The sequence below is a fragment of the Myotis lucifugus genome, unplaced genomic scaffold, assembly GCF_000147115.1.
Source record: "Myotis lucifugus unplaced genomic scaffold, Myoluc2.0 scaffold_88, whole genome shotgun sequence".
NCBI classification, from domain to species: domain Eukaryota; kingdom Metazoa; phylum Chordata; class Mammalia; order Chiroptera; family Vespertilionidae; genus Myotis; species Myotis lucifugus.
The window spans coordinates 4,171,085-4,196,603 of NW_005871136.1; the positions used below are offsets into that span (position 1 = coordinate 4,171,085).

Sequence of the window (25,519 nt, forward strand, 5' to 3'; positions counted from 1 at the left end):
TCTAGTAGGTTTGGTAGGAAAGCTTGATAGCAGAGGAGGTAAGGCCAGCAGAGAAGAACTGAAGGTAAGTAAACATATAATCACCTTTAAAATAAGTTACACTCTATCAAAATATAAACTGACTGTATAATACTTTCTGCTGAGAGGAGTAATTTCTGCTAAACAACTTCCGTACTGGGCTGGTTCAGATCTGCTCACACCAACAAGAGCTCCAACTCCCTCTGAGCTGTTCCTGGGACACAGCCTCGTGCACACGGCGCTGCGGGCCCCACGGAGGCCCGGGGAGCATTTCCCACACCTGCCTCCGCACAGGAGCCACCTGGGACACTCCTTACACACACACACACACTCACACTCACACTCACACTCACACACACACACACACACACTCCCCCGCTCCCCCTCTGGAGGGTCTGAGCCTCCTGGTTCGGGGCGCTGTGTTTCTCAAACGAGTGAGCCAGGTGATCAGGCAAGTTTAAGAAATCAGTATAAATCCCTGGCACCGGAAAAGGGTGCCCCTTGGGCCGCCTCACCCGACCCCCGAGCCCCGCTGCCTCCTCGGCGTCGGGCTCACAGGCCGGGGCAACATGGACTTGAAGATTCGGGGATCAAACCCGAGCGCCACCCGCATCAGACCCGAGGGGACCAACAGGAGCCGCCGCCGACCTCGGCGTCCCCAGGTGCCTGCCCCGCAGGGCGCTGCAGAGTCCGACCTGCGAGCCAAGCCCAGGGGACCGCACGTCCCACGCGGGACCACGCCGCCACCTGCAGCGGGAAGACCCGGCTGGACGCCTCCTCTGCGCGGCGGGGCGGTGCGAGCCCGAGGCGGGGAGCCAGCAGCGAGGTCACCCCGCACGCGGGGAGCGGGTGCGCGGCAGCCGCTGACGGGTCCCCGAGGCCGGGACAAGCTCCACCGGCCCGAGCACCGCCGCGGAGACCGAGCGAGACCAGGCGGACCCCCTCTCGCCCGGGCCCGCGGCTTCCCGGGAGAACCCGGCAGGACCGACGGGAAACGAGGGGCCGCGGGGAACAGCCCTGAGCCAGACCAGAGCGGAAAGAGGCGCCGGGGTCCCGGGGGCTAAGGACGCGCGGACGGGGACGTCAGAGCGCCCGCCGCCGTCTCCTCACCTCACGGCCCCACGGGCTCCGCGCTCAGCAGCCCCCGGCGGGGGACCCGCAGCAGCCTCCACGGTCACCGGTTCGGGGCCGGGAAGGGGGTGGGGGGCCGGGAACGGGAGGGGGTGGGGCAGAGGGCCTGAGGGGCTCCTGGGAAGCGGGCGGCGACCTTCCGCGCTTTACGGCCCCGAGCGAGGGGACGCCGCGCGTGACCTCCCCCGCGCACGCGCGCCATGACGTCACCGCCGCGGCCCCGCCCCTGCACGTGGGCTTGTTGGGCCTCGCTGTGCCCCGCCTCTGCCTCAGCCCAGGTGAAGGCGGTTCGGAGGCGTCTCCTCTCCAGGCCCCTTTGGAACCGCAGCCTCAGACGCTGCTAATTTCTGCAAGTGCAACCGGGACGGCCGAGGTGGCGGCAGCCCCGCTGGAGTGTGGGAGGCGGGGTTCTCTCCACCCTCGAGGGTGTGTGTAGGTCTGGCCCCTCCTGGGTCTGGAACCCCAAACCACTCTAATCCAAGGCGTTAAAGAGGCTTCTTGGACTGACAGTCGCCTTTTTTCTTGGAAGTCTTTCGGGTCTTCCAGGGCGAGGCTCTAGCTGAGCTGATCGGAAATCTGGTTGGCTGTGCTGACTCCCTGGAAGGCAGGATCAGAGGACCCGAGTTCCAGGCCGCATTTTATTTATTTATTTATTAAATATATTTTATTGATTTTAGAGAGGAAAGGAGGGGGAGAGAGAAACATCAATGATGAGAGAGAATCATTGATTGGCTGCCTCCTGCACGCCCACACACACCCCTGGGGATCGAGCCCCCAACCCAGGCATGTGCCCTTGGCCAGAATCGAACCCGAGACCCCTCAGTCCACAGGCCGACGCTCTACCCATTGAGCCAAACCAGCTAGGGCCCTGGCCGCATTTTACTCTGCACCGATCCAGCTTGTCTGGGCCAGAGGAAAAGGGATCCATCACCACAGGATCTTCTGAGAAGTATCCCCCCTACCGCTCCCTTACTATCACGTGGCCCCATTTCTTCCCTTTATAGAACTACTGGAGGCCCGTGCACGAATTCCTGTAGGAGTGGGGTCCCTCGGGCCTGGCCAGCAATGGGGGCCGATGGGGGCCATCTCGCCCAGGATCTGCCAGACCCCAGCAGCAAGCTAACCTACCGATGGGAGTGTCTGCCCCCTGGTGGTCAGTGCATGTCATGGCGACTGGTTGAGCAGTGGACCAATCAGTTGGACACAGCATATTATGCTTGTATTACTTAGGATGTAAAGTATCTGTGTTTCTGACTGTATTTCCCACTGCGTGCAAGCCCTGCCCTCTCACGGCAGAACCTTAATCTAATGCACGGCGGTATTCTCAACATTTAGAACAGTGTTTGGGCCATTGCCCAGTAAATATTTCTTTGAATGGATAGCATTTTTAAAAAATATTTTTTATCGATTTCAGAGAGGAAAGAGAGAAACATCAATGAGAGAGAATCATTGATCAGCTGCTTCCTGCATGCCCCCAATTAGGGATGGAGCCTGCAACCTGGGCTTGTGCCTTTGACCAGAATCGAACCCAGGACTCTTCAATCCACAGACTGATGCTCTATCCACCGAACCTAACCAGCCTGACTGAATGGGTAGCTGACCCTGAGTATTGGGCCATACACACAAGTTCAGTGCTTTGGAGTCAAGCCCCTCTCACCACAAGCCAGTCTTGTTTTATCGATGTCATCTAGCGGCCATGTGCGCTGTTAGGGGATAGGGATCAGCAGTGCACAAGAAACAGGGCTTCTGCCTTTAGGGAGTGGCAGTACAGTTCCAGGACCCCTGTGTACCATGCCAGCCCACAATCTGCATACTTTATATGCACTTTAGCTAAAGACTTAAAGCTTGGGGTCACCTACCTGGCCCCCCAAAAAAGAAGAGGTGTTAAACTTACAAATCTGAGGTATGCTCTTGGGGAAGCCTTTCCTGATGCCCAGATGTGGCCATTTCAGTAAAAAAGAACTTCACAGGTTTTCTTGATGAATCAGTCATTTGGCCCATGCCGTGTCCAGGCACAGGAATCTGGGGAAAACCTGGCTGTAGGAAATGGTGGGTGAAGTGAAGTGATATTTCATGTGCTAATTACATTCTGTTTGCATGCAGAAGGCTGTGAACAAGCTGTATGGATTTCTGCCTGCTTCCTCGCCTGTCACCTTTTGGGCCTCCGCTTTAAAATGCTAAGGCCAAAAGCTCCTTTCCTTGTCATTGTTGACTTGTACTTTGTAGGCTCCCATAAGCACCAGTGCTCTTTTTTTTTCAAGAAGATGAGTGTTTTAGGCTTTTCTTTTTCCATAAAATGTCAGAATTATTCCTTGGGTGATTCTTGACTTCCCAGAGCAAAATTACACATTTCTCATGGGCCATTTTTCTCATGGTATTTAGATGTAGTTATTTTTATCCTTTGCAATCCTTCTGCCTTCTCTTTTCTGTCTCTTAAGGACAGAAATTACAAGAGGTGGGAAGGATATTTTTAGCACCTGTTTCAAAAGATCTAAGCCAGGAATCCCTTTGCACACCAAGAACTGGGGCTTGGACCACATCTTTTCTCCACGCCAGTTCTCGTGCCTTACACTCCAGAGTGTCCCGTGGTGGGTGGAGACAGGAGGGAGGCAAAGGTAACTCCATTTCAGGCTGAGGGTTCCTTCACCCGCTCACCTCTCCTTCCCCAGAGCAGGTGGGTGTGGGTAGAGGCTGCCCCAGCTCGTCTCAGTGAGGGTTCTCCAGCAGCACACTCACACCTTCCTCTCCGGTCAACTCTCGGGATGTGTCAAAGCGCCACTGCAATGATTGTCAAGTGCATTAGCTCATTATCCGCACCTATAACTGTGCAGTCTGTCCCGCCCCTTCCTGTCCCTTTGTTGTGTAGCGTAAGCATGTGGTCCTGAAGCCATTTGAGGCACTTAGGTAAACGGGATCTTCTCTCAAGGGCCCTGGTGACAGGCACAGGGTGACCGAGCCTTTCTGCCTCCATGAACACGGTATTATCAAGCCGGATTTCAGTTAAGTTTTTCTTTTCATATTACCAGGTTTATAAACGAATAAACAGAGACTTTAATGACTCTTACCATGTCCATGAAATAGTCATCTGTATGTGTTTGCCATCACAAAAGATAGACATGATATATAAAACTTGTGTTGCCCTAGCCAGTTTGGCTCAGTGGAGAGAACGTCGGCCTGCAGACTGAAGGGTCCCGGGTTCAATTCCAGTCAAGGGCATATGCCTGGGTTGCGGGCTCAATCCCCAATAGGGGGTGTGCAGGAGGCAGCCAATCAGTGATTCTCTCTCATCATTGATGTTTCTATCTCTCCCTCTCTGAAATCAATAAAAATATATTTTAAAAAAACTTGTGTTACCAAGTGTAAAAGAGAATTTGGAAACCTAGATAAAGTAGATACAGGCATTATGCAGTGGTGGCCTGGGTGGAGAGAGAAAGCCTCTGTTCCTTCTTCTTAAGTTACCACTGCTGCTGCTGCCACTGGATTTGACATCCTGTCATGCTAGAGGAACTACATGGCATGTCTTATGTCTCAAAGCTCAGTGTGGCTAGGTGGTTAGCATGTTGGCCCATGCACCGAAGGGTCACAGGTACAATTCCCGGTCAAGGGCATGTACCTGGGTTGCAGGTTTGATCCTGACCCTGGGGTACATGTGGGAGACAACCAATCAATATATCTCTCTCACATCAACGTTTCTCTCTCTCCCTCTCCTTTCCTCCCTCTCTTCCACTCTCTCTAAAAACCAATGGAAAAAATATCCTCAGGTGAGGATTAACAAAACGAAACTTGGAATGTTAAAACAGGGCAAAGTAACCTTTGGACTGGGCCTAAAGTAACCTTGCTTTCCAAATAATTATTTGCAAACATAACAAGAAAGCAGTCATTATGACTAGTGGACTGTAAATTTAAGACATTATTTAGAATGAATATCACTGTTATGTTATCTGCACCAATAAAAATTTCTGTCTTCTATTGATGTAATTATTCCCCTTCCCCTCTCGTAAATACACATTACCTTTGCTTCCTAAAAAGAAAACTTAGAGCGTCTGCCTGAATCAATGTATCCCAAATAGTTATTCATTTTTATTTTAAAAAATTTTATTTAAAAAAATGTTTGTTGCCTCTCATTTTGAAAGGCATTTTTTTATTTTTAGGTTATCAAATGAATTGGAAAAAGTGGAAAGCAAAAGCTCATCTGTGAAATGGGGCTAAGGCCCTAGTGATCAAATAGGATTTATTTACCGCCTTTGGCCATATTAACTGACCAGTAGGTGGCGCTGTGGCATATGAATTAAGGTTTCCTGGGTTCACAGGGCCCCTCCTACCGCGTGCAGGATGTCAGGGTTCATTACAAACCTATGTCAGACTAATCAAATCTCCCCTGAGAGGAGATAACCCCAAACTGCCTGCTTTTGTTCAGCCTCCAGAGCTCTCAGGTGGTTGTTTTCTGTATTTTATCCAAAGTGTAATAATGGTTATTTGTGGAAAGATTCATGTTAGGCACTTTCTCCTCCATAATGGAAGTTGACCACCACCACCCCCGCCCCGCCCCCCAACCAGCCCCAAATAAGTCTGCTTATGTAGCATTAGCTAGAGTTCGATGTTTATTTAAAGGTGTTTTTTCTCTTTTGGTAAAATTTACTTATAATGAAAAACATGCATGTTCCATTTCCTTTTTTATACAATTTTTTGAGGACATAGTGACATATGTGTGCTTTATTATTTTTAAAAAATATATATTTTTATTATTGACTAGAGGCCCGATGCACGAAATTCCTGCAAGAGTAGGCCTTCCTTCCCCCAGCTGCCGGCCAGCACCGGCTTCCCTCTGGTCAGGAAGGATGTCCGAACTATTAGCATATTATGCTTTTATTACTATAGATTTCAGAGAGGAAGGAAGAGAGAGAGAGAAACATCAATGAGGATCTGCTCTGGGGATGGAGCCCGCAACCTGGGCCTGTGTCAGGACCAGCAACTGAACCGTGACTTGCTGGTTCATAGGTCAACGCTCAACCACTGAGCACACTGGCCGGGGTGTGCTTTATTCTTTTTTTTTTTTTTTCACATGAACATGGATTACAGGTTTAATGCAGACCCAAAGCCGGACACTGGTAGGGGGTGGGCTTTACTTCCATTACAGATTCTCTTCATGCCAGATCACAGTACGGTGCGACGGGAGGAACGGAATGTGACGATTACTCGCAGCAGCCCATGTTAACACAGACTCCCTAGAGGGGCAGGGAAAGCGGATCCATTGTCACTGGGGCTCAGTGTGGGGGCAGAGTAAGCAGGTGCAAGGGACACAGGAAACCGCGCACATTACCAGTCACTCAAGGTTGATTTGATTGTTTCGAGGAGCACGGTGACCCCGGGAGCTACCCCAAGCGCTGCGGCTGAGTGTAGCAGTCTGGCCACACAGCCCAGACGTGCTGTATCTTTAAAGCAATGCTTTTACATTTTGCCCTTTTAAAAGATAAAACCTCTTGCTTTTCCTCCCCGCCTTTCCTGGGGGTCAGGGTTTACGCTCTCTAATGACAGCCTGTGAGGGGTGTTGAGGTGAAGCCACTGGCTGCTATCTGCGGTGGATCTGTTAGAACAGCCCTCCTGGCTGTGGTTTCCGGTGCCACACCCGGCAGTGCTCACTTCTCAGAATCTTCTTTTCCCTTCAAAGTGTAATCGAATCCATTGCACTGCTGCTCCTGTGAGTACTTTGGGACCTTCTAGGGTTATGTTGATGCTGTGTCATCGAACACAATCTGTTCCGCCCTCACCAGACAACCGGATGCCCCACACTGAGCTTTTTTTTTTTTTTGGCTTAAAACAGCAGACATTTATTTTTTCACAGATGTCCAGGATCAAGGCGTTGTCAGGGTTGGTCTGTGGCGAGGCCTCTCTCCTTAGCTTGTACGTGTTTGCTTTCTTCACGGTGTCTCTCGGGAAGCCCACACTGAGCTCTGACGTCAGGGGTAGAGGGGGATTCTGTCTGTTTCCTGTGTCTCTTACCAAGCTCCGCTAAGCGGCTGCACTAACCTCTTCAGGAAGACTCCAATATCACCACACTCTCCCTTCCCTCACCACTGGCTCTCAATCCTCACTGCGTCCCAGGGAAAGTCTGTCCTGGTTGGTCAATTTCTGCTTAATTTTAGTTTGAAACAATTGAGATAATACAAAAAAATTGAAATTAAAAAAATATACATTGAAAAGTCACCCTCCACTCTTGTTCTCCTGAGTAACCTGTTATTTTTAAACAATACATATATATTTTATTGATTTTAGAGAGGAAGGGAGACGGAGAGACAGAAACATCAATGATGAGAGAGAATCATTGATCGGCTGCCTCCTGGATGCCCCACACCAGGGATTGAGCCCGTAACCAGGGCATGTGCCCCTACCTGGAATGGAACCGTGACCTCCTGGTTCATAGGTCAGTGCTAAACCACTGATGTTTCTATCTCTCTCTCTCCCTTCCTCTCTGAAATCAATAAAAATATATTTTAAAAAATACTGATTTTTCTAATGCATGCATATAGTATATCCCTCCATTTATTTACATTTTCTTTAATTTGTTTCATAATGTAGATTTCATTATGGAGGATTTCCATATATTTTGTTAGATTTATCTCTAGGTATTTGACATTTTTTGATGCTATCATGAATATTTTTTTGTTTTGTCTATTTGTAGATGATATGCAGAAATACAATTTATTTTCAATATCCAGTGAGCTTGCTAAACTCATTTATTAATTCTAATAGTTGATCCATTTTAAAATTTACTATACATACACCACCAGGTTGTCTATAAATAATGAAAGTTTTCTTTCTTTCTAGTAGTATGTGTTTTTAAAAACAACCTTTTTTGAAATATAAAAGGCGTACAAGAAATCTATGGCATTTTAATACACCAATAGTGAACTTACAGAAGAGAGATTAAAGAAACAATCCCATTTACCATTGCACCAAAAAAATTAAGATACCTAGGAATAAACTTAACTAAGGAGGTAAAAGACCTCTACTCAGAAAATTACAGGACACTGAAAAAAAGAGATAGAAGAAGACATAAACAGATGGAAGAACATACCGTGTCCACGGATTGGTAGAATCAACATCATTAAAATGTCCATACTACCCAAAGCAATCTATAAATTCAATACACTCCTCATCAAAATACCCACGGCATATTTCACAGACCTAGAACGAACTCTCCAAAAATTCATTTGGAATAAAAAAAGACCCCGAATAGCTGCAGCAATCCTGAGAAAGAAGACCAAAGTAGGAGGGATCTCAATACCAGATATCAAGCTGTTACAAAGCCACAGTTCTCAAAACTGCCTGGTACTGGCACAAGAACAGACATATAGACCAATAGAATAGAATAGAGAACCCAGAAATCAACCCAAACCACTATGCTCAATTAATATTTGACAAAGGAGGCAAGAGCATACAATGGAGTTAAGACAGTCTCTTCAATAAATGGTGTTGGGAAAATTGGACAAATACATGCAAAAAAATGAAACTAGACCACCAACTTACACCCTATACAAAAATAAACTAAAAATGGATAAAGGACTTAAACATAAGATGGGAAACCATAAAAATATTAGAGGAATCTACAGGCAGCAAAATCTCAGACATATGCCAAAGCAATATCTTTACCAATACAGCTCTCAGGGCAATGGAAACTAAAGAGAAAATAAGCAAATGGGACTATATCAAAATTAAAAGCTTCTGCACAGCAAAAGAAACCATCAACAAAACAACAAGAAAGCCCACTGCATGGGAGAACATATTTGCCAATGTTATCTCCAATAAGGGTTTAATCTCCAACATTTACATGGAACTCATACAACTTAACAAAAGGAAGATAAACAACCCAATCAAAAAATGGGCAACAGACCAGATAGATACTTTTCAAAAGAGGACATTTCAGAAAGCCAAGAGACATATGAAAACATGCTCAAAGTCACTAATCACCTGAGAGATGCAAATCAAAACGACTGTGAGGTACCATCTCACCTGTCAGAATGGTTATCATCAACAAATCAACAAATGACAAGTGCTGGCGAGGATTCGGAGAAAAAGGAACCCTCGTGCACTGCTGGTGGGAATGCAGACTGGTGCAGCCACTGTGGAGAACAGTATGGAGTTTCCTCAAAAAAACTAAAAATGGAACTCCCATTTGACCCAGTGATCCCACTTCTAGGATTATATCCCAAGAAACTAGAAACACCAATCAGAAAGGATATACGCACCCCTATGTTCATAGCAGCACAATTCACCATAGCTAAGATTTGGAAACAGCCTAAGTGCCCATCAGTAGATGAGTGGATTAAAAAACTGTGGTACATCTACACAATGGAATACTATGCTGCTGTAAAAAAAGAAAAAGAAGGAATTCTTACCATTTGCAACAGCATGGATGGAACTGGAGAGCATTATGCTAAGTGAAATAAGCCAGTCAGAGAAAGATAAATATCACATGACCGCACTCATTTGTGGAAGATAATGAACAACATAAACTGATGAACAAAAACAGATCCAGAGACAGAGAAGCATTGATCAGACCGTCAAACCTCAGAGGGAAGGTAGGGGAGGGTGGGGGTAAGGGGGAGAGATCAACCAAAGGACTTGTATGCATGCATATAAGCCTAACCAATGGACACAGACACCAGGGGGTGAGGGCATGAGTGGGGAGGTGGGGGGGGGGGCAATGGGGCGATAAGGACACATATGTAATGCCTTAATCAATAAAGAAAAATAAAGAAATATAAAAGGCATAAAGTTCACTAATTTTAAGTGTACAATTTGTTTTTAGTAAATTTACCAAATTGTGCAACTATCACCATAATCTAGTTAGAACATTTTATCACCTGAATAATATCCCTGTGCCTGTTTACAGTGACAGCCTCAGCAGCATCCACACATTTTCTGACACACCGTGTTATTTTCATTCAGGTCAAAATACCAATTTACTTCCCAATCGATTCTTTGGCCCATAGGTTATTTAGAAGTATGCTATTTATTTTCCAAATATCTTTGCTACTGACTTCTAATTTAATTTCATCGTAAACAAAGAACATAGTTGTGTGAATTGAATCTTTTCAAATGTATTGAGACTTGTTTTATGGCTTAGAGTATTGTCTAAGTTGATAAATGTTCCATGGGCATTTGAAAAGCCAAGTACATTTGACAGTTGTTGGGTGGAGCGTTCTATAAGTACCACTTAGTACAAATTGGCTAATAGTATTATTAAAGTCACCTGTGTGCTCGGCGATTTTCTGTCTACTTCTATCAAATATTGAAAGATGGGCACTGAAATCGCTGGTTGTTATTTTAGATTAATCCGTCTTTTCACACAGTTCTATTACTTTGGCTTCTTTTATTTTGAGACTCTTGTTATGTACATAAATGTTTCCGATTATTACACTTTATTGATTAATTGAACTCTTTTAACATGAAACAAACCTTTTTTCAGTCAGTAATATTCTTTGCCTTGAAATCTACTTTATTTGATTTTGATACTGCCATTTCAGTTTTTTAAAAAAATTCATAGTAGCATGGTATAGCATTTCCATCCTTTTTCTCAACTATTTTTGTCTTTGAGTTTCTTGTGGGTGAAATACAGTTGGATCCTTTTTTTGTTGTTGTTTTTAACCCAACCAGACCTTTTGGAGGCATTTAGATAATTTACTTTTAATATGATCATTGGTATGGTTAGGTTTATGTCTTCCTATAGATTCGCCTTTACATCATTAAGTGTACATCTTTATCTATAGTAATGTTTCTTGCCTTAAAGTCTACTAAGTCTGGCCGAAACCGGTTTGGCTCAGTGGATAGAGCGTTGGCCTGTGGACTGAAAGGTCCCAGGTTCGATTCTGGTCAAGGGCATGTACCAGGGTTGCGGGCACATCCCCAGTAGGAGATGTGCAGGAGGCAGCTGATCGATGTTTCTGACTCTCTATTTCTCTCCCTTCCTCTCTGTAAAAAATCAATAAAATATATTTAAAAAAAAATAAAGTCTACTAAGTCTGATTTTAGTTAGCTACACTAATTAATTACTCATATTTTTACTTACAATCTTTTGATGTGCTAATATTTAAAATGTGTCTTTTGTTAGTGGCATAAAGTTGTTACATTTTAATCCACAGTCTCATTTCTCATCTCCAAGGCTAATAAATAACTGCAGAATATATTTAAAATTTTTAATCCATTCTAACTATCTTGGTCTTTTAATTGTAGAATCTAGTCCACTTACATTTAGTGTAATTACTAATATATTTATATTTATACCTACTGTATTACTTATTTCTTGTCTTCTTTTGGATTATTTAAAAAATGTTGCCCTAGTCTGTTTGGCTTAGTGGATAGAGCGTTGGCCTGCAGACTGAAGGGTCTCGAGTTTGATTCCAGTCAAGGGCACATGCCTGTGTTGTGGGCTCGATCCCCAATCGGGGGTGGGGTGGGGTGCAGGAGGCAGCCGATCAATGATTCTCATCATTGATGTTTCTCTCTCTCCTTTTTTTCTCCTTTTTCTCTCTCCTTCATTTAAAAAGACATTTCTATATCTTTGTACAGATAACATTTATTTTTGTTTAACCACTACCCTTTCTAGTACTCTTCATGTATTTCCATATTTTCAACTAGGATAATTTCTCCTTTCCCTGGATTTTTGTTTAGGATTCTTTTTTTTTTAAATATATTTTATTGATTTTTTACAGAGAGGAAGGGAGAGAGATAGAGAGCTAGAAACATCAATGAGAGAGAAACATCGATTAGCTGCCTCCTGCACACCTCCTACTGGGGATGTGCCCGCAACCCAGGTACATGCCCCTGACCGGAATCGAACCTGGGACCTCTCAGTCCGCAGGCCGACGCTCTATCCACTGAGCCAAACCGGTTTCAGCTGTTTAGGATTCTTTTTGTACAAGACTGATGGTGACAAATTCTTTCAGCTTTTATCTGAAAGCACCTTTATTTTAAAGGCTATTTTCATTAGGTAAAAAAATTCTACATTGGCAGTTTTTTCACACCACAATATGTCTTTTCATCGTCTTCTGGCTTCCATCATTTCTTTTTTTTTTTTTTAAATATTTTTATTGATTTTAGAGAGGAAGGGAGAAGGATGGAGAGATAGAAACATCAATGATGAGAGAGAATCATTGATGGCTGCCTCCTGCACGCCCCCCAGTGGGGATCGAGCCTGCAACCCAGGCATGTGCCCTTGGCTGGAATTGAACCTGGGACCCTTCAGTCCACAGGCTGACGCTCTATCCACTGAGCCAAACCAGCTAGGGCCTTCCATCATTTCTGATGGGAAATCAAACAAACATCAGTCTTAGTTTAACACAGTACAATGATCAAGATCAGGAAATGAACCATAAAATATTATTTAATCTACAAATCTTATTCAAATTTCACCAATTCTCCCACCAATATTCTTTAGAGCAAGATTTTAAAAAAATTTCTGGTCCAGGATCCGGTCCGTGATCACACACTGCGTTTAGTTATCACGTCTCTTTAAGTTTCCTTCCATCTGGAACAGTTTCATAGTCTTTATCTTTCATGATGGAATGCAGGCCAGTTATCTTATAGAATGTCCCTCAGTTTGGGCTTGTCTGGTGTTTCCTCAAGATTAGATTCAGGCTATGCATTTTTGACAGGATTACCACAAAAGGGATGTTGTGTCCTTAATGTATTCTAGCACAGGGCACATAATGTCTATTTGTCCCATTCTATATGGTTAAGCTGAGCCAGCCAGGTTTTTCCATAAGTTACTATTTTTTTTCTCTCTATATATAGATAACTAATTTTGGGGGAGGTGCTTTGAGAATATTTGAGTAACCTGTTCTCATCACACACACACACACACACACACACCAAAACGTTTACCAAGTTTTTATTGCCTATTGATGCTTTTCACCTGAGCAGTTATTACTATGGTGGTTGTCAAATGGTCCCCAGGGTTTGGTTCTTTAGGGCTTTCAACTGAAATCCTGGTGTATCCACTAGGGAGTCTGCTTTTGAGCAGTCTTGAGCTCTGATCTTTATCTTCTTGGCACTGATTCTGCAAAATTCTGGCCTGCTTTACAGAAGTTCGGGTTTAGCTTTGTAGGTTCCCATCTTGTAATATTTCAGACTTCAGTAAATGGAGGGAGACCTGAACCTATTTTTAAGGTCCCAGAAGCCGTCAATTTTGTCACTCTAGGCTGCAAGACTTTAAAAAACTGTTAATTTCTCTTGTTCCACCTGAAGTCTTGTGCCTGGGGAAAACCTGGATCCTCGGCCTCCTGCCAGAATTGGCAAATGCAAGTGGCTGCAGATTGTCAACTTGTCTCTCCATGGTTCTCTTCTCTCTGCAGTCTTTTCTTTTTAAAAAAATCTTTGTTGTTGAAAGTATTACATAGGTCGTCCCCCCCCCCCATTACCCTCTTCCAGCCCACTCCCGTCCCCCCGACCCCCCAGGCCCTCACCACCCCACTGTGTCCAGGGCTTATGTGTATATGCATAAAGTTCATTGGTTTCTCTCTTCCCAACCAGCCTCCCCTGCCTTTCCTCTGAGGTTCAACAGTCTGTTCATGCTTCTATGTCTCTGGGTCTATTTTTGACCATCAGTTTGTTTGGTTCATTAGATTCCACATATAAGTGAGACCATGTGATACTTATCTTTCTCTGACTGGCTTATTTCATTCTGTATAATACTCTCCAGGTCCTTCCATGCTGTGGCAAATAGTAAGAGTTCTTTGTTTTTATTGTCGCATAGTATCCCATGGTGTAAATGTACCACAGTTTTTTAATCCACTCGTCTGCTGATGGGCACTTAGGCTGTTTCCAAGTCTTAGCTATTGTAAACTGTGCTGCTATGAACATAGGGGCACATGTATCCTTTCTGATGAGTGTTTCGGGTTTCTTAGGATATATTCCTAGAAGTGGGACCACTGGGTCAAATGGCAGTTCCATATTTAATTTTTTAAGGAAGCTCCATAGTTTTCCACAGTAGCTGCACCAGCCTCTCTATAATCTTCACTTCCTTGGGTTACTGTTGCTTCTGCAACTCCCTTAAGCCATAAAAATCACCAGTTTCACTAGCTTTTCTAGTTGTTCTCACGGGGAGAATCTTTCAGCTACAAAATACTCCATCCTACCAGAAATACAAGTCCTACACTTTCATTTTTGGGGGCTGCATAGTATTGCATGATATGGGTGTCTCACTTTAAAATTTAACCTCTGCTCTATTTATAGTTGTTTAGTTTCTCATTACTATAAAGATTATTATAATACCCTTGTAGGCATGCCAATATACCTGAGTTCGACTATTTTTACAGGTTAATATGAAAATAGAATTGCTAGATCAGAGGGTACGATGAATTACAATTTTCACAGGTATTGCCAAGTGGCTCTCTAGAAAGCCCTCACATCCATCTGAGCTGAGAGTAAATGACTCATAAATGACCATGAGTAATTTCGAATGGTCACTATTCTCTCTGCCCCTTCAGGTGCCTCCGGCCTCAGCCTTCTGTGATGAGTGGACGAGGTAACCCACCCGCAGATTTGGTGTGTGGTGCAGGGCAGTGCTGCCTGGACCATGTCTTGTCTTGGTACCAGCAATGGATGGGTCGGTTTCTGGCCGAGTCAGTGAGAAAGGGCTGTGAACCCTGCTTCCTGGCATAGACCTGGCCCAGAATGCCACATACATTACCGTGGGCAATGCCAGCCCTGCTGATGAGGACACCTACTACTGTGCCATGTTTTCAGGCCTGTGTATCTTTGGGAAGGTACCCATCTGCTCTATCAGGGAGTCTGAGGACCCCTGATGTGTAGGACGGCAATGGAGCAGGTGGCAGTGGCTTGGGAAGAAAGGTGGAGATGATGGAGCCCCTTGGAGGAAGCTTTGGTTGGTGGTGATGCAGAAGAGGAGGGCTCTGACGAGTGGACGGCTGGCAGGGCGGGAGCTCAAGCATCTTCTACCAGAAAAACCAAACATGCAACATTTGGGGTGGGTGATGATCCTGAGACGGCTGAGGCTCCGGCTGGCAGCATGTTCCCTATCACCGCTGAGCATCTCTTTGAGGGGCTGAGTGCAGCTGGGCCAGGTGCGCCTCTTCTCCCTTGTGGGGCCTGGGACAGAGAGCTTGAACCCTGCATCTCAATTCCCGCACTCACAGCAAAGCAGGCGGCTTCTCTAGGACACTGAAGAGCACCAGGTACTAGGCTGCTCCCATTCGGGGCTGATGGCTGCCCAGAGCTCCCTATGTAGAGGACTATCTGCAGCTGGGATTCCTTCCACTCTTCACCTTCTCCCGGCCTCCACTCATACCCAGGCCCACCACCTCCTCGGTGACAGCTGCAGAGATGGATTGGAAGTTCTAAGAAGAAACTTGTGTCCCGGGTTACCCATTCCTTTCTCACTGAACATCCCGTTACTCGAATCCTAGTATGGCCATTACGGCTTTAAGACATCTTTGCTACCGTGCAAATTCATTAAGCTATTACTTTGAAAACACCCAGATGCAAATCAGCTTTGCTGAATGAAGAGGTCAAAGAAAAGGCCCAGCAAGGATGGCACAGCGGTCAGACCCCAGAACTGGGCAGGGCACAGGCAGCAAGTCCGGCCCAGCTCTGGACCTCACCTGGAAGGTGGCCATTAGACCAGGTGGCACCCATGTGCCGTATCTGTAAGGAGAGGGTCCAGGCAGGTGCCCTTCCCAGGAAGGAGCCTCAGGCTATGGCTTAAGCACATCATTAGGATGAATAATTCTGGACACATCGGCCTGAGAGTCACAAAAACCCGGATCTGACGTCCATCTCTCCTCTAAACGTCCATGGTCTTACTCTGCTTGACTGAACCACGAATACTAGGAACCTAAGAGCAAGGTCTGTGAGCATCAGTGACAAGTTCACAGTTGGTGCTCATGGCTCCACGGGCTTCTACAGGCGGAGCGGGTGGTTGGAGAGTCTTCCCAGTCACCACAGAGAAGATTTAACAAGTAAAAACCTGCAAACTCTTTATTAAATTCTCCCATTTCATCTGTACAGAAAAAAAATGCACATTATGTTCAGAATCTCAGTAACATCTCAAAATTACACAGCAAGAACATGTAAAAACAAGGAACTGCAGGGATTTTATACATAGAAAGGAAAACCATTTACAAAAGAGGCTTGTTCATTTTACTTTTCTTTCTTTCTTAAAAAAAAAAAGGTAAAGGCCTAAGATCTCACACAGCATGTGCTGCACAGTCTGCTTTCCTGCTCGGACTGACCTGGGAGCACTGTTGGGAGGAGCCACTCTGTCCAGGGCACTGCAGTCTGACCTCCACCCCCCAGCATGTCTGCATAGGGCCTGCTGGGCTCTGGGTCCAGGTGTCAATTCTACGTTGGGGGAAGGCAAACAGAATATAGAGGCACTATCTGAATTTTCTCCTTGCCCAGGGAGAGTTCTCTACTGCACGTATCCCAACATCCCTACCTGTGAAACGCAATAGATTTTGGGAAGGGGGAAGGGGAGGAAACCACCGTCAGGATCCTGTCACCACCAGCCCGAGCAGACCACCACCTGGGTCTCCGGTGACCTCACTAGATGGCTGGGGGAACCGGTCACTGAAGAGTCATGACTTATCTGCTGACGTGGTTGCCCTAAAATGTGATTCTTGATTGCCTAGTGGAGAGGAGGAGGACGACGAGCAGTGCAGTTAGAGGAGCAGCCAATCAGACAAATGAGAGAACTTCCCTCTGGCCCAGGGCCTGGGGAGTCAAAGACCAATGCGGAGGAGTGTCCCGGAAAGCCAGGGCACTGGGGTGCTGCATTTCACAAAACTACTTTGGTGCTGCACACATGGTGGGAAATATAAAAGGGATCCTTGAGGTTTTTCAAATTTACAAGAACCTGAAATACAAATAAACATCATTTAAAAGCCATATTATTTTTGTTCTATGGCCAAAATTTTGGTTGAACGTGTCAGACTGGGCTGGCTTGCTTCCAGGGGTACCTATTCTAGCTTCCTTCTCCACATCTGCTTGCTTAGTGTGAGTTATATGTGAGGGAGAGGAAGAAATGGGAAGTGAAGGCCTTGGAGGTCAGCTAAAAGGAGCCCAGGAAGCAATCTACCCTCCCTGGTGAATCGCTGAGGTGGGGACTTGGGGCTAGAAGTAGTACCACAGCCTGGGGGCAGGGAGGATGGGAGACAATTTCGGAAGTCACACTCATATGAGGGACTCTTCTCTTGGGAGAAAGTAGGGAAGTCAGCACACAGCTGACACAGCTGTAAATGGACACTACGACCTGTGAGGCCAGAACATCCACCCTCTATCCTGTGACCTCGGGAAATGGGAAGAGATGGGGGTCTCAGGAATGTTCTGTCACCTCGTCCAGGAAAGCAGCTCTCCCCCCGCCAGCAGCACTGCTGTCCCCCAGAAAAGTGCAGGATGGAGAGCCCTGAAGGCTGGCAATGAGGTCAACACCTGCTCACTGAACACTAGAGCTCCCCTGGCTTCTAAGGATGCACAGGCTCCGAACGAGCTGACTGGACCCACAGAACTGGGGCTGGGAGTGCTGGCAGACGCATCCGGGGAAGGCAGAGATCTGGAGCCTTTGCAAGGACGCCCATCTCGGCACACCTTGCTAGCAGCTTCTCTTGGGGCAGCAGGAATAGTGGAGGGCCAGGGGGGCACCAGGTGGTCTCCTCCTGGAGCCACCCTCTGCGGGAGATGCTCCAGTAGAGGGCATTCGTCTTGTTCTTGACATCTTGCCCAGATTTCTGATTTCCGCCTGTACGCAGTGCCTCCCGCCCAGGAGGCTGCCCTCCTGGTGCCTCTGGAACATCGTGGAGCACACCAGGTATGAGTCCCTGAGACACTGGAGCGCGCTGGTAAGGCAGGGGAGTTACCTGGCTACTGTCATTTTCAACAATTGCCAGGAGCCTTGGCCTTGGCCAAACCCCCACCTGCTGCTTATGTTATTGTTCAGGGGCTGACATCAGAAGAGATAAATGACAAGGTCTATCATCAGCTCCTCGCTAGGGCCATGGTTCCTCCTTGGCTAATTCTAGGCTAGGTGACTTACCCTCTACTGACCGGAGGCTGGCAACCAGAGGTGCCTGTGTATGTTTTGTGACACCAAGTGCAGAGCAGCAGAGGTGCAGCTGCAGGTGCAGGTGGTGCTGGGCGTGGAAATCCGCCTGGAGCCCCCAGAACCATCACATCAGACTGCTCCGGGAGGCTGGGGAAATGCTCTCTTACGAGCCACTGCAGACACAGGCAGAGTCCCCCTTCTATTCCGACCGTCTCTAAAGGCGACAAAAGTTTCAAGAATCAAACTCCTCAAACTTCCTGATCTGTTGCAGACAATGAAGGAGATGGCCCCAGCTCAGAAAGAACAGAAATCTCGAGGCATTAAATTATGGAGATGTCTGACATGTATAGGGAGGGAGACTGCAGAGATGAGAATGGTACCAGCCCCTCCAAATGGTGAACATCAATCCAATCCTGTAAACAACACCAGACACGTCAGGGGGCCTGCATTTAGAGGACACCCCACTTCTCGATCCCAAGCCTCAGCAACCTCCACCACCCAAGCGGGAACCCCTGGGGAAATGGTTGGGACCAGCTCAATTTGGTCCAACAGTGGAGGTGGTAGGGGTGTTGCTCAGACTCCCAGAGTTTCAAGTTTTATGAGACGGAAGAGTCTCAGTTGCTGAGCATCAGGAAGACCTAAGAGCAGGACTGAGGGAGCCAAGCCGCTGTGTGGCTCCCTTGGTGACTTGTCAGCCCAGGCAGGGGCAACACACAGCTGACTTCTGGAACCCACTGCCTCCAGGAAAGGTCGCAAGGAGAAATGAAAGAAAAAGAAGACCACAGTATCAAATACACGCCAGTCAGGTCAGAGCAGGAGCAACGTGGACCAACTGACCCATAAACTGACCCACTCTGCACTGAACACATCTCAGGGGAGACGAATGTGAAGGTCCACGGCACACATGGACGGTGGCCAAGGGGGCGGGGGAAGGGCGCCATGGTCTATGCAGACAGTTTTAGGCACATGATTTATAACACTTTGTGGACGTCTAACAGGTTAATAAAATATATATTATATAAATATATCTCCTACTGTACACGCCGCCCTCTAGGCAGCCACTGTGACTCCATGCCCCAAGTCAAGCCAGCCGTGCTGGGTAGAACCATGATGCCTGCGTCCTCCCTCTGTACGCTCCAACCTGTCACCTCCACACCTCGGGGTGAGGGAGGGTGGCCAGGAATATTGCTCCCATTAAGCTCAGATTCTGAAAAGACTGACGAATCCCCAAAGTACATTTAGCCAATGCCTTCTACCGTGGGTGTATGCAGCAAACGGACAGAAAGGAAAAGAATGGAGAAAGCCTCCATCTTTTAATGTGAGAACTTTCCACCCCCCTGCATGTAGAGGCATAAAGGAGCTGTCTAGGAAGGTGGCTCAGAGCCTGCAAAAAGGTCAGGCTGGACTGCAGTCACACCTGAGACCATGCTACATCTTTCTAAGCCATTACCCTGACCTGCAACGTTGCCTGAAAAATAAAGCAAAGTGAATCAAGCCCTGGCTCCTCCTTCCTCCCCCAGCCCCTCCCCCACGTGTGCTGCTTCCAGCACCTGCCGCCCAGCAGGGCAATCCCCAGGCAGCCGAGCCCTGCACTAGCCTGGAGGAGGGAGGGCACTGGGATTCTGCTGCCTGGGGACCCGGGTCCCGCCTCTCAGTGCAGATCAGCATCACAGAGTTTTGATCTTCTCCCCAATCCATTTGCCTCTGGCCTAGGGAGGCTCCGGCTTTACTTCACTGAGGTGAGGAGATCGTAGGAATACATATGGCCATGGGGGTCTTGACCAGCAGTGGCTCTTTAGGGTGGAAACTGGAAGGCATCACTGTTTCAGCAGAAGAAAACAGGATCCGAAGTTGGCTGGTTAGTGGTTTCCCACCACTTGGTGAAGTCCATGGCCCTGACATGGCCCAAAGGTGCTTTTGAGAAATGAGCAAGACATCCCAGCTGAAGCATATTGGGTGGAGTGTTTCCCCTTTAACGTCCTGTCTTCATTATACACAGTCACACAGAAGAAAGAACCCACTGCCCAAATCAAGCTTGGAGGAGGTGTGCTACTATATACATTTTTTCCTTTCTTTAAAAACTTATTTCCTTTTTTTTGTGTGTGTGTGGTTTTTTTTTTTTAAGAAATCATTTGAGTTGCAGGTCAGATGAGTTGGTTCTGGAAGTACCTGTGGTTCCATTGGTATGAGAGACTTGTCTACACTTGTCTACAGGTAAACCTAAGTCTGCCAACAATGGCGATAACCAAGTGGCCAGCGGCTGATGCTGCGCAGATGGTCGGAAGGAGGGACACCATGACACGGGTGAAGTCTGAGATGGGACAATGCAGTGGTACCTGCTGCTGCTCTAACATGGGTGTTTGTTGGTGGCACCTCTGAGAAGAACGAGGTGAGTGGGTACGCTATACAGGAGGGCTGTACAAACTAGGTACTGGACAGACAGTTCCTTTGGTGGTCAAGGTGGCTCTACCTGTCCTTGAGCTCTCGTGTCACTCGTTTGGTGATACGTCCACACATCAGGCCAATCAGGAACAATATACAGATGCTCCCACTGATCACGGAGAGAATGTAGTTCTTTGACGGGGATGTCATCACCTGCATGGCGAGGTCAGAGAAGCCATCCGCGGGGGCCACCTGGAGTAACATATGACAGCATCACCCTCTGAGAGAACCGGGCTGGGGTGGTGCTAGCTCTAACTTGCCCTACCTTGATTCCTAGTTTAATTTATGTCATTTCTTTTGAGGAGCAAGGGCAAGGGACAAGAGCTACAACTCTTTTTTCTGATCATAATATTGTATGTATCTACTATGTAAGGTTAGATGGACCTGGAGATGATTATGTAAGTGAAATTAGCCAGTCAGAGTAATACCATATGATCTCACTTATATGTGGACTCTAATGAACAAAATAAACTGAAGAACAAAATAGAAACAGAGGCATGGATACATGGAACAGACTGACACCTGTCAGAGGGGAGGGCGCTGGGGAACTGGATGAAAGAAGGTGCAGTGATTAAGCAAAAAACCCCCACACACATATATAACACACAGACACAGACAACAGTGTAATAGCCAGAGGGAAAGGGAGGTGGGAGCAGATGGAGGTGGATAGAGGGGGGATAAATGGGACGGAAAGAGACACTACTTTGGGAACGGGTGTACAACGCAGTGTGCAGGTGATGTTTTGTTAAGTTGTACACTTGAAACTTGTATGGTTTTATGAACCAATGTCACCCCAATAAATTCTATTTAAAAATAAAAATAAAAATAAAGGATCTGTTAAGAACATAAAGATTAGAAAATACAGCCAAATCCAAAGAGGGGGAGTCTCATCACAGCAATCTCTACCCCCAACAAAATAACAGCCCACTGAGGACTGGGCGACGTGCTGGGCCTTGGAAAGGGCTCAGCATGTTTGCAACCAGTCAGCCCTCACACCACCTCGCAAGTGGGTTTTATTATCCCATATTACAGATGGGGACTTGGAGGCCCAAGGACTAGGTGGTGGTTTAGTGACTTGCAAAAGGTCACAGGTTCTTATGTATTCTGATTCATTTTATTCATCATGTTTGCTGCCTTTTAGAAAACAATTCAAATTGTGTTATATGCCAATTCTTTATCTTGACTTGTTTGCACTCACCATTATATCTTAAGCACTCCCCCACATCAAAAGTAACATGCAGTTAAACCGGTTTGGCTCAGTGGATAGAGCGTCGGCTTGCGGACTAAAAGGTCCCAGGTTGGATTCCGGTCAAGGGCATGTACCTTGGTTGCGGGCACATCCCCAGTAGGAGGTGTGCAGGAGGCAGCTGGTCGATGTTTCTCTCTCATCGATGTTTCTAACTCTCTATCCCTCTCCCTTCCTCTCTGTAAAAAATCAATAAAATATATTAAAAAAAAAAAAAGTAACATGCAAACATGATGGACAAGGACTGAATATACTTCCCCACTTCCCCATTGTGGGCACTGCCATGTAACCAATCTTCACCCTCAGTTTTCCTCACTGCGTTCTCAAATGCGCCTCTAGTAGCTGCTACGGCAGAATCAGAACCGGAAGGCTCCCAGGCACAAACTGTTCTTTTGAGTCTCACCTTAGCTGGGTGCCTGAAAAGGGCTGGCCCCGAGGTGTCTGGGCTGCTTCTTTGCTCAGCCCATGTACACAAAACAGAGCAGGAGGCTTCAGATTAATGTAATCTGAGCGCCAATACTTGTCAATCCAAAGCAAACAGTGGCAATTCTTAGCAGCTCGAAAGTGGAAACCAGTGCGGAAAGAAAAGGGAAACTTCATCTCTACTGCCTCAACTAACCAAGGACGTCAAAGCTGATGTTCCCTCAGGAGAAGGAGTAAGGGGTGCTTAATCCCTTGCTATTTTGACAGTTATAGTCCCTTATATCTACGTATGAAAACTTCCTGTGGTCTTTCCCGCTTGCCTGTTACCCTTGAGCTTTAAGCACATGGGTAACGGGAAGTCCTCTCTCTCGATCTCAGGATCATCTATCGCAGCGAGGGAGATAGAAAGAGCGTGGATCTAGAAACCTGACCTTTTCGCCTTGGGCAAGTCATAATTTAGGAAGTCGAAGTTCCCTCCACCATAAAATGAGAGAATAATCATTCCACTGACCTCATAGGTTTCAAGTTTTAAATGAGGTAATATATCCATCAAAGTGATCTGTGAACTACAAGGCAATGTATACATGAGAAGAACTGTTATCATTCTCTCACTGAGTCTGAGTTTTTGTAGGAAAAATCCCCCCCGGCCAAGTCCGCCTGGGTACCATACACTTTCACCGCTGTCCTACTGTCTCTCTCCATCCTATGAGCTCCGTGTTCCAGGCTAGCCGAGGGCCAGTCTCACATCCGTATTTTGCTCCTATAGACTGTGCAAAATCAGAAAAACAAGCTACAGCAGGAGTGGCTGGATACCTTTCTTTTTTCATGGGCATGATGTCTAGTTTCTCTTTGCACAGCTGGCTTAAGTCACATCCTTCCTTCGGGTGACTCACTTTTCAGTGGTGGACTGTGGGCCCCTGAGGGCAGAAGTAACAGCCCTGGCAAACCCTAGCAGACACAGCCCAATGCAAAGCAAGACGGTTCCAGGCTCATGGACAGCCAAGGAGGCTCAAAGGTACCCTGACAGATTTTTCTAATACTCATACTGCTGGCCTCACAAGGACTAGAAAACCAGTGAAGTGCCTTGAAGAGACTGGAAACTGACAGAACAGATGGCCACTTCAGCAGATGCTCTTGGTCATTACCTTCGCTGCGTAACTCCACATCTCAATCCGATCATTGAGGCGTTTCTTGCACTCCGGTTGTAACCTCACCCGCTTGTCCTCCAGGGCCTCCATGAGGCAGGACATTTCTGTGGAAGGAAAGGGATAAGAACAGTCTGAAACCTACAGAACTGAGAGATTTCGGTAAGGTTGGGGGGAAGGCTATCTAACCACCAGAGACTTCAGATCTGTTGGGTGAACAAAGTTAAATCCATTCTAGGAAACCTGACCCAAGATGTAACATGGAGAATGATGATATTTCATTCCCACATGGACTGTCCAGTCTCTCCTAAAACCTCTTATATTTACTGGGCACACATGGCACAGAAACAACTCCCCACCTGCCCTGGTTCTACCTCACACAAAACCTGTGCACTGAGCCTAATGTGGCCACTGGGGAAACTGACGAAGCTGAAGCTGGACAAGATGGGAAAGAGATCCATGATGGTGGCCTGACTTATGCTTCCCCAAACTCAACTCTCGCAGCGAGGTCCGTTCACACTGCAGATTTACTTCAAAGTTCATTTTGCCACAAAGGCTCTCAGAGGATGTCGTCTGTGGTTGAGCTGCAGCTACAGAACAGAGTAGCTGCACCTAATGTCTCAGGGGGAGTCTTTGCTCCTCCCAAGACAGTTCAGACAGGGTCAGCGTGTACAGGGACTTACGACGCCCGCGGCCAGGGGTGATGGCTGCGCAGTGGTGTTTGATGTCCAGGGCACAAGCTGTGTGAAGAACTGGGTCCACAAAGATGTCTGCTTTGCTTTCCTTCAGCATGTTTAACACCTCCTGGAAAGGGAAGAGCATTGCAGAGAGAGCTTTTGTGGAGACAATACATCAGATCTGCTGTCTGCAAATACTTTAGGTACAAAGAAGTCAAGGAGAGAAAGCTGAGACAGGCGGCAATGTGGTGATGATGCAGAGAGTGCAGATTTCTAGTATCCAATTTTTTAAAAAGAATAGTTTATTGATTCTGAGAGAGAGAGGGAGGGAGAGGGGGAGAGAGAAACATCAATGTGAGAGTGTAACATCAATCTGCTTCCTCCTGCACACCCCTTACCGGGGATCAACTCGCAACCTGGGCATATGCCCTGACAGGGAATTGAACCAACAACCTCCTGGTGCACAGGACAATGCCCAATCGAGCCACACTGCCAGGGCATTTTAGCATCCAACAAAAAATTTAATTCAACAAATATACTTGGGGACCTACCTAGTGAATGAAAAGCTGTTTGCTAAACAAAGCAGGAGATTGTAAGATCAGATTTGTATTTTTGACATTATTATTAAATACTAAATGCTAGTATTCATATTGATGTAATACAATTATTTTGTTACTTTAAGAAGTCAGAAAATGTGAATTCTGAAAATCAGAGTAATACGCTATACGAAAATTCCCAAACAAAAGTAGGTGTCTGCAAAATGTTTCACTTTACCTCCATTATCCTCAAAAGGAAAAAATTAATTCACAAAGCATAATGCTACTGCAACAATAATTCTTATTTGAGTTTAAAGAAGTTTTGAACAAGAGACATATAAGCATAATAGAAGTAAAATCAACTCTGCAAACCCTCCAATTATATATGATGAAATTATAGGAGGTAAGGACAGGCTGGAAATGATTTGTTAAATAAAAATTAGTTTGCTCTCAATAAAGACCGTGGTTCCTGTAAAACAACAATAAAAACAAAAACCCAAAAATAAAACTCAAGTCCCCACACTGGGGGTCAAGCCTGCAACCCAGGCATGTGCCCTTGACTGGAATTGAGCCCGGGACCCTTCAGTCTGCAGGCCAACCCTCTATCCACTGAGCCAAACCAGCAGGCCACTGAAGCACTTTTAAAAAAAGATAATGCTTTTTAAAAAAATGGTCAAATTTTCAATTTTGTAGTATACTGTATGCTTAGTCATATTTTGATAAATTTGTTTTTATGTGATGTTTCTGAAATGAATTAATTTTTAGTTTGATTTTTATGAATGCAATGCACTTACTGATATATTGGAATTGACATTTTGCTCTGGTATTCCACTCAGAGTGCC

At 46.3% G+C, this 25,519-nt stretch overlaps 1 protein-coding gene across 1 annotated transcript in view; it reads right to left on the minus strand.

The window, feature by feature from the left end:
- Positions 1 to 20,323: 20,323 nt before the first annotated feature.
- GLG1 (golgi glycoprotein 1) overlaps positions 20,324 to 25,519 on the minus strand; it is a 47,782-nt gene continuing 42,586 nt past the window's right edge. The window contains exons 24-26 of the mRNA XM_023756099.1: positions 24,148 to 24,268; positions 23,465 to 23,571; positions 20,324 to 20,842 (exon numbers count right to left, since the gene is read on the minus strand). Of these exons, the coding sequence (XP_023611867.1) occupies positions 20,675 to 20,842; positions 23,465 to 23,571; positions 24,148 to 24,268 (396 nt within the window). The 3' untranslated portion in view covers positions 20,324 to 20,674. The remainder of the gene's footprint in view (positions 20,843 to 23,464; positions 23,572 to 24,147; positions 24,269 to 25,519) is intronic.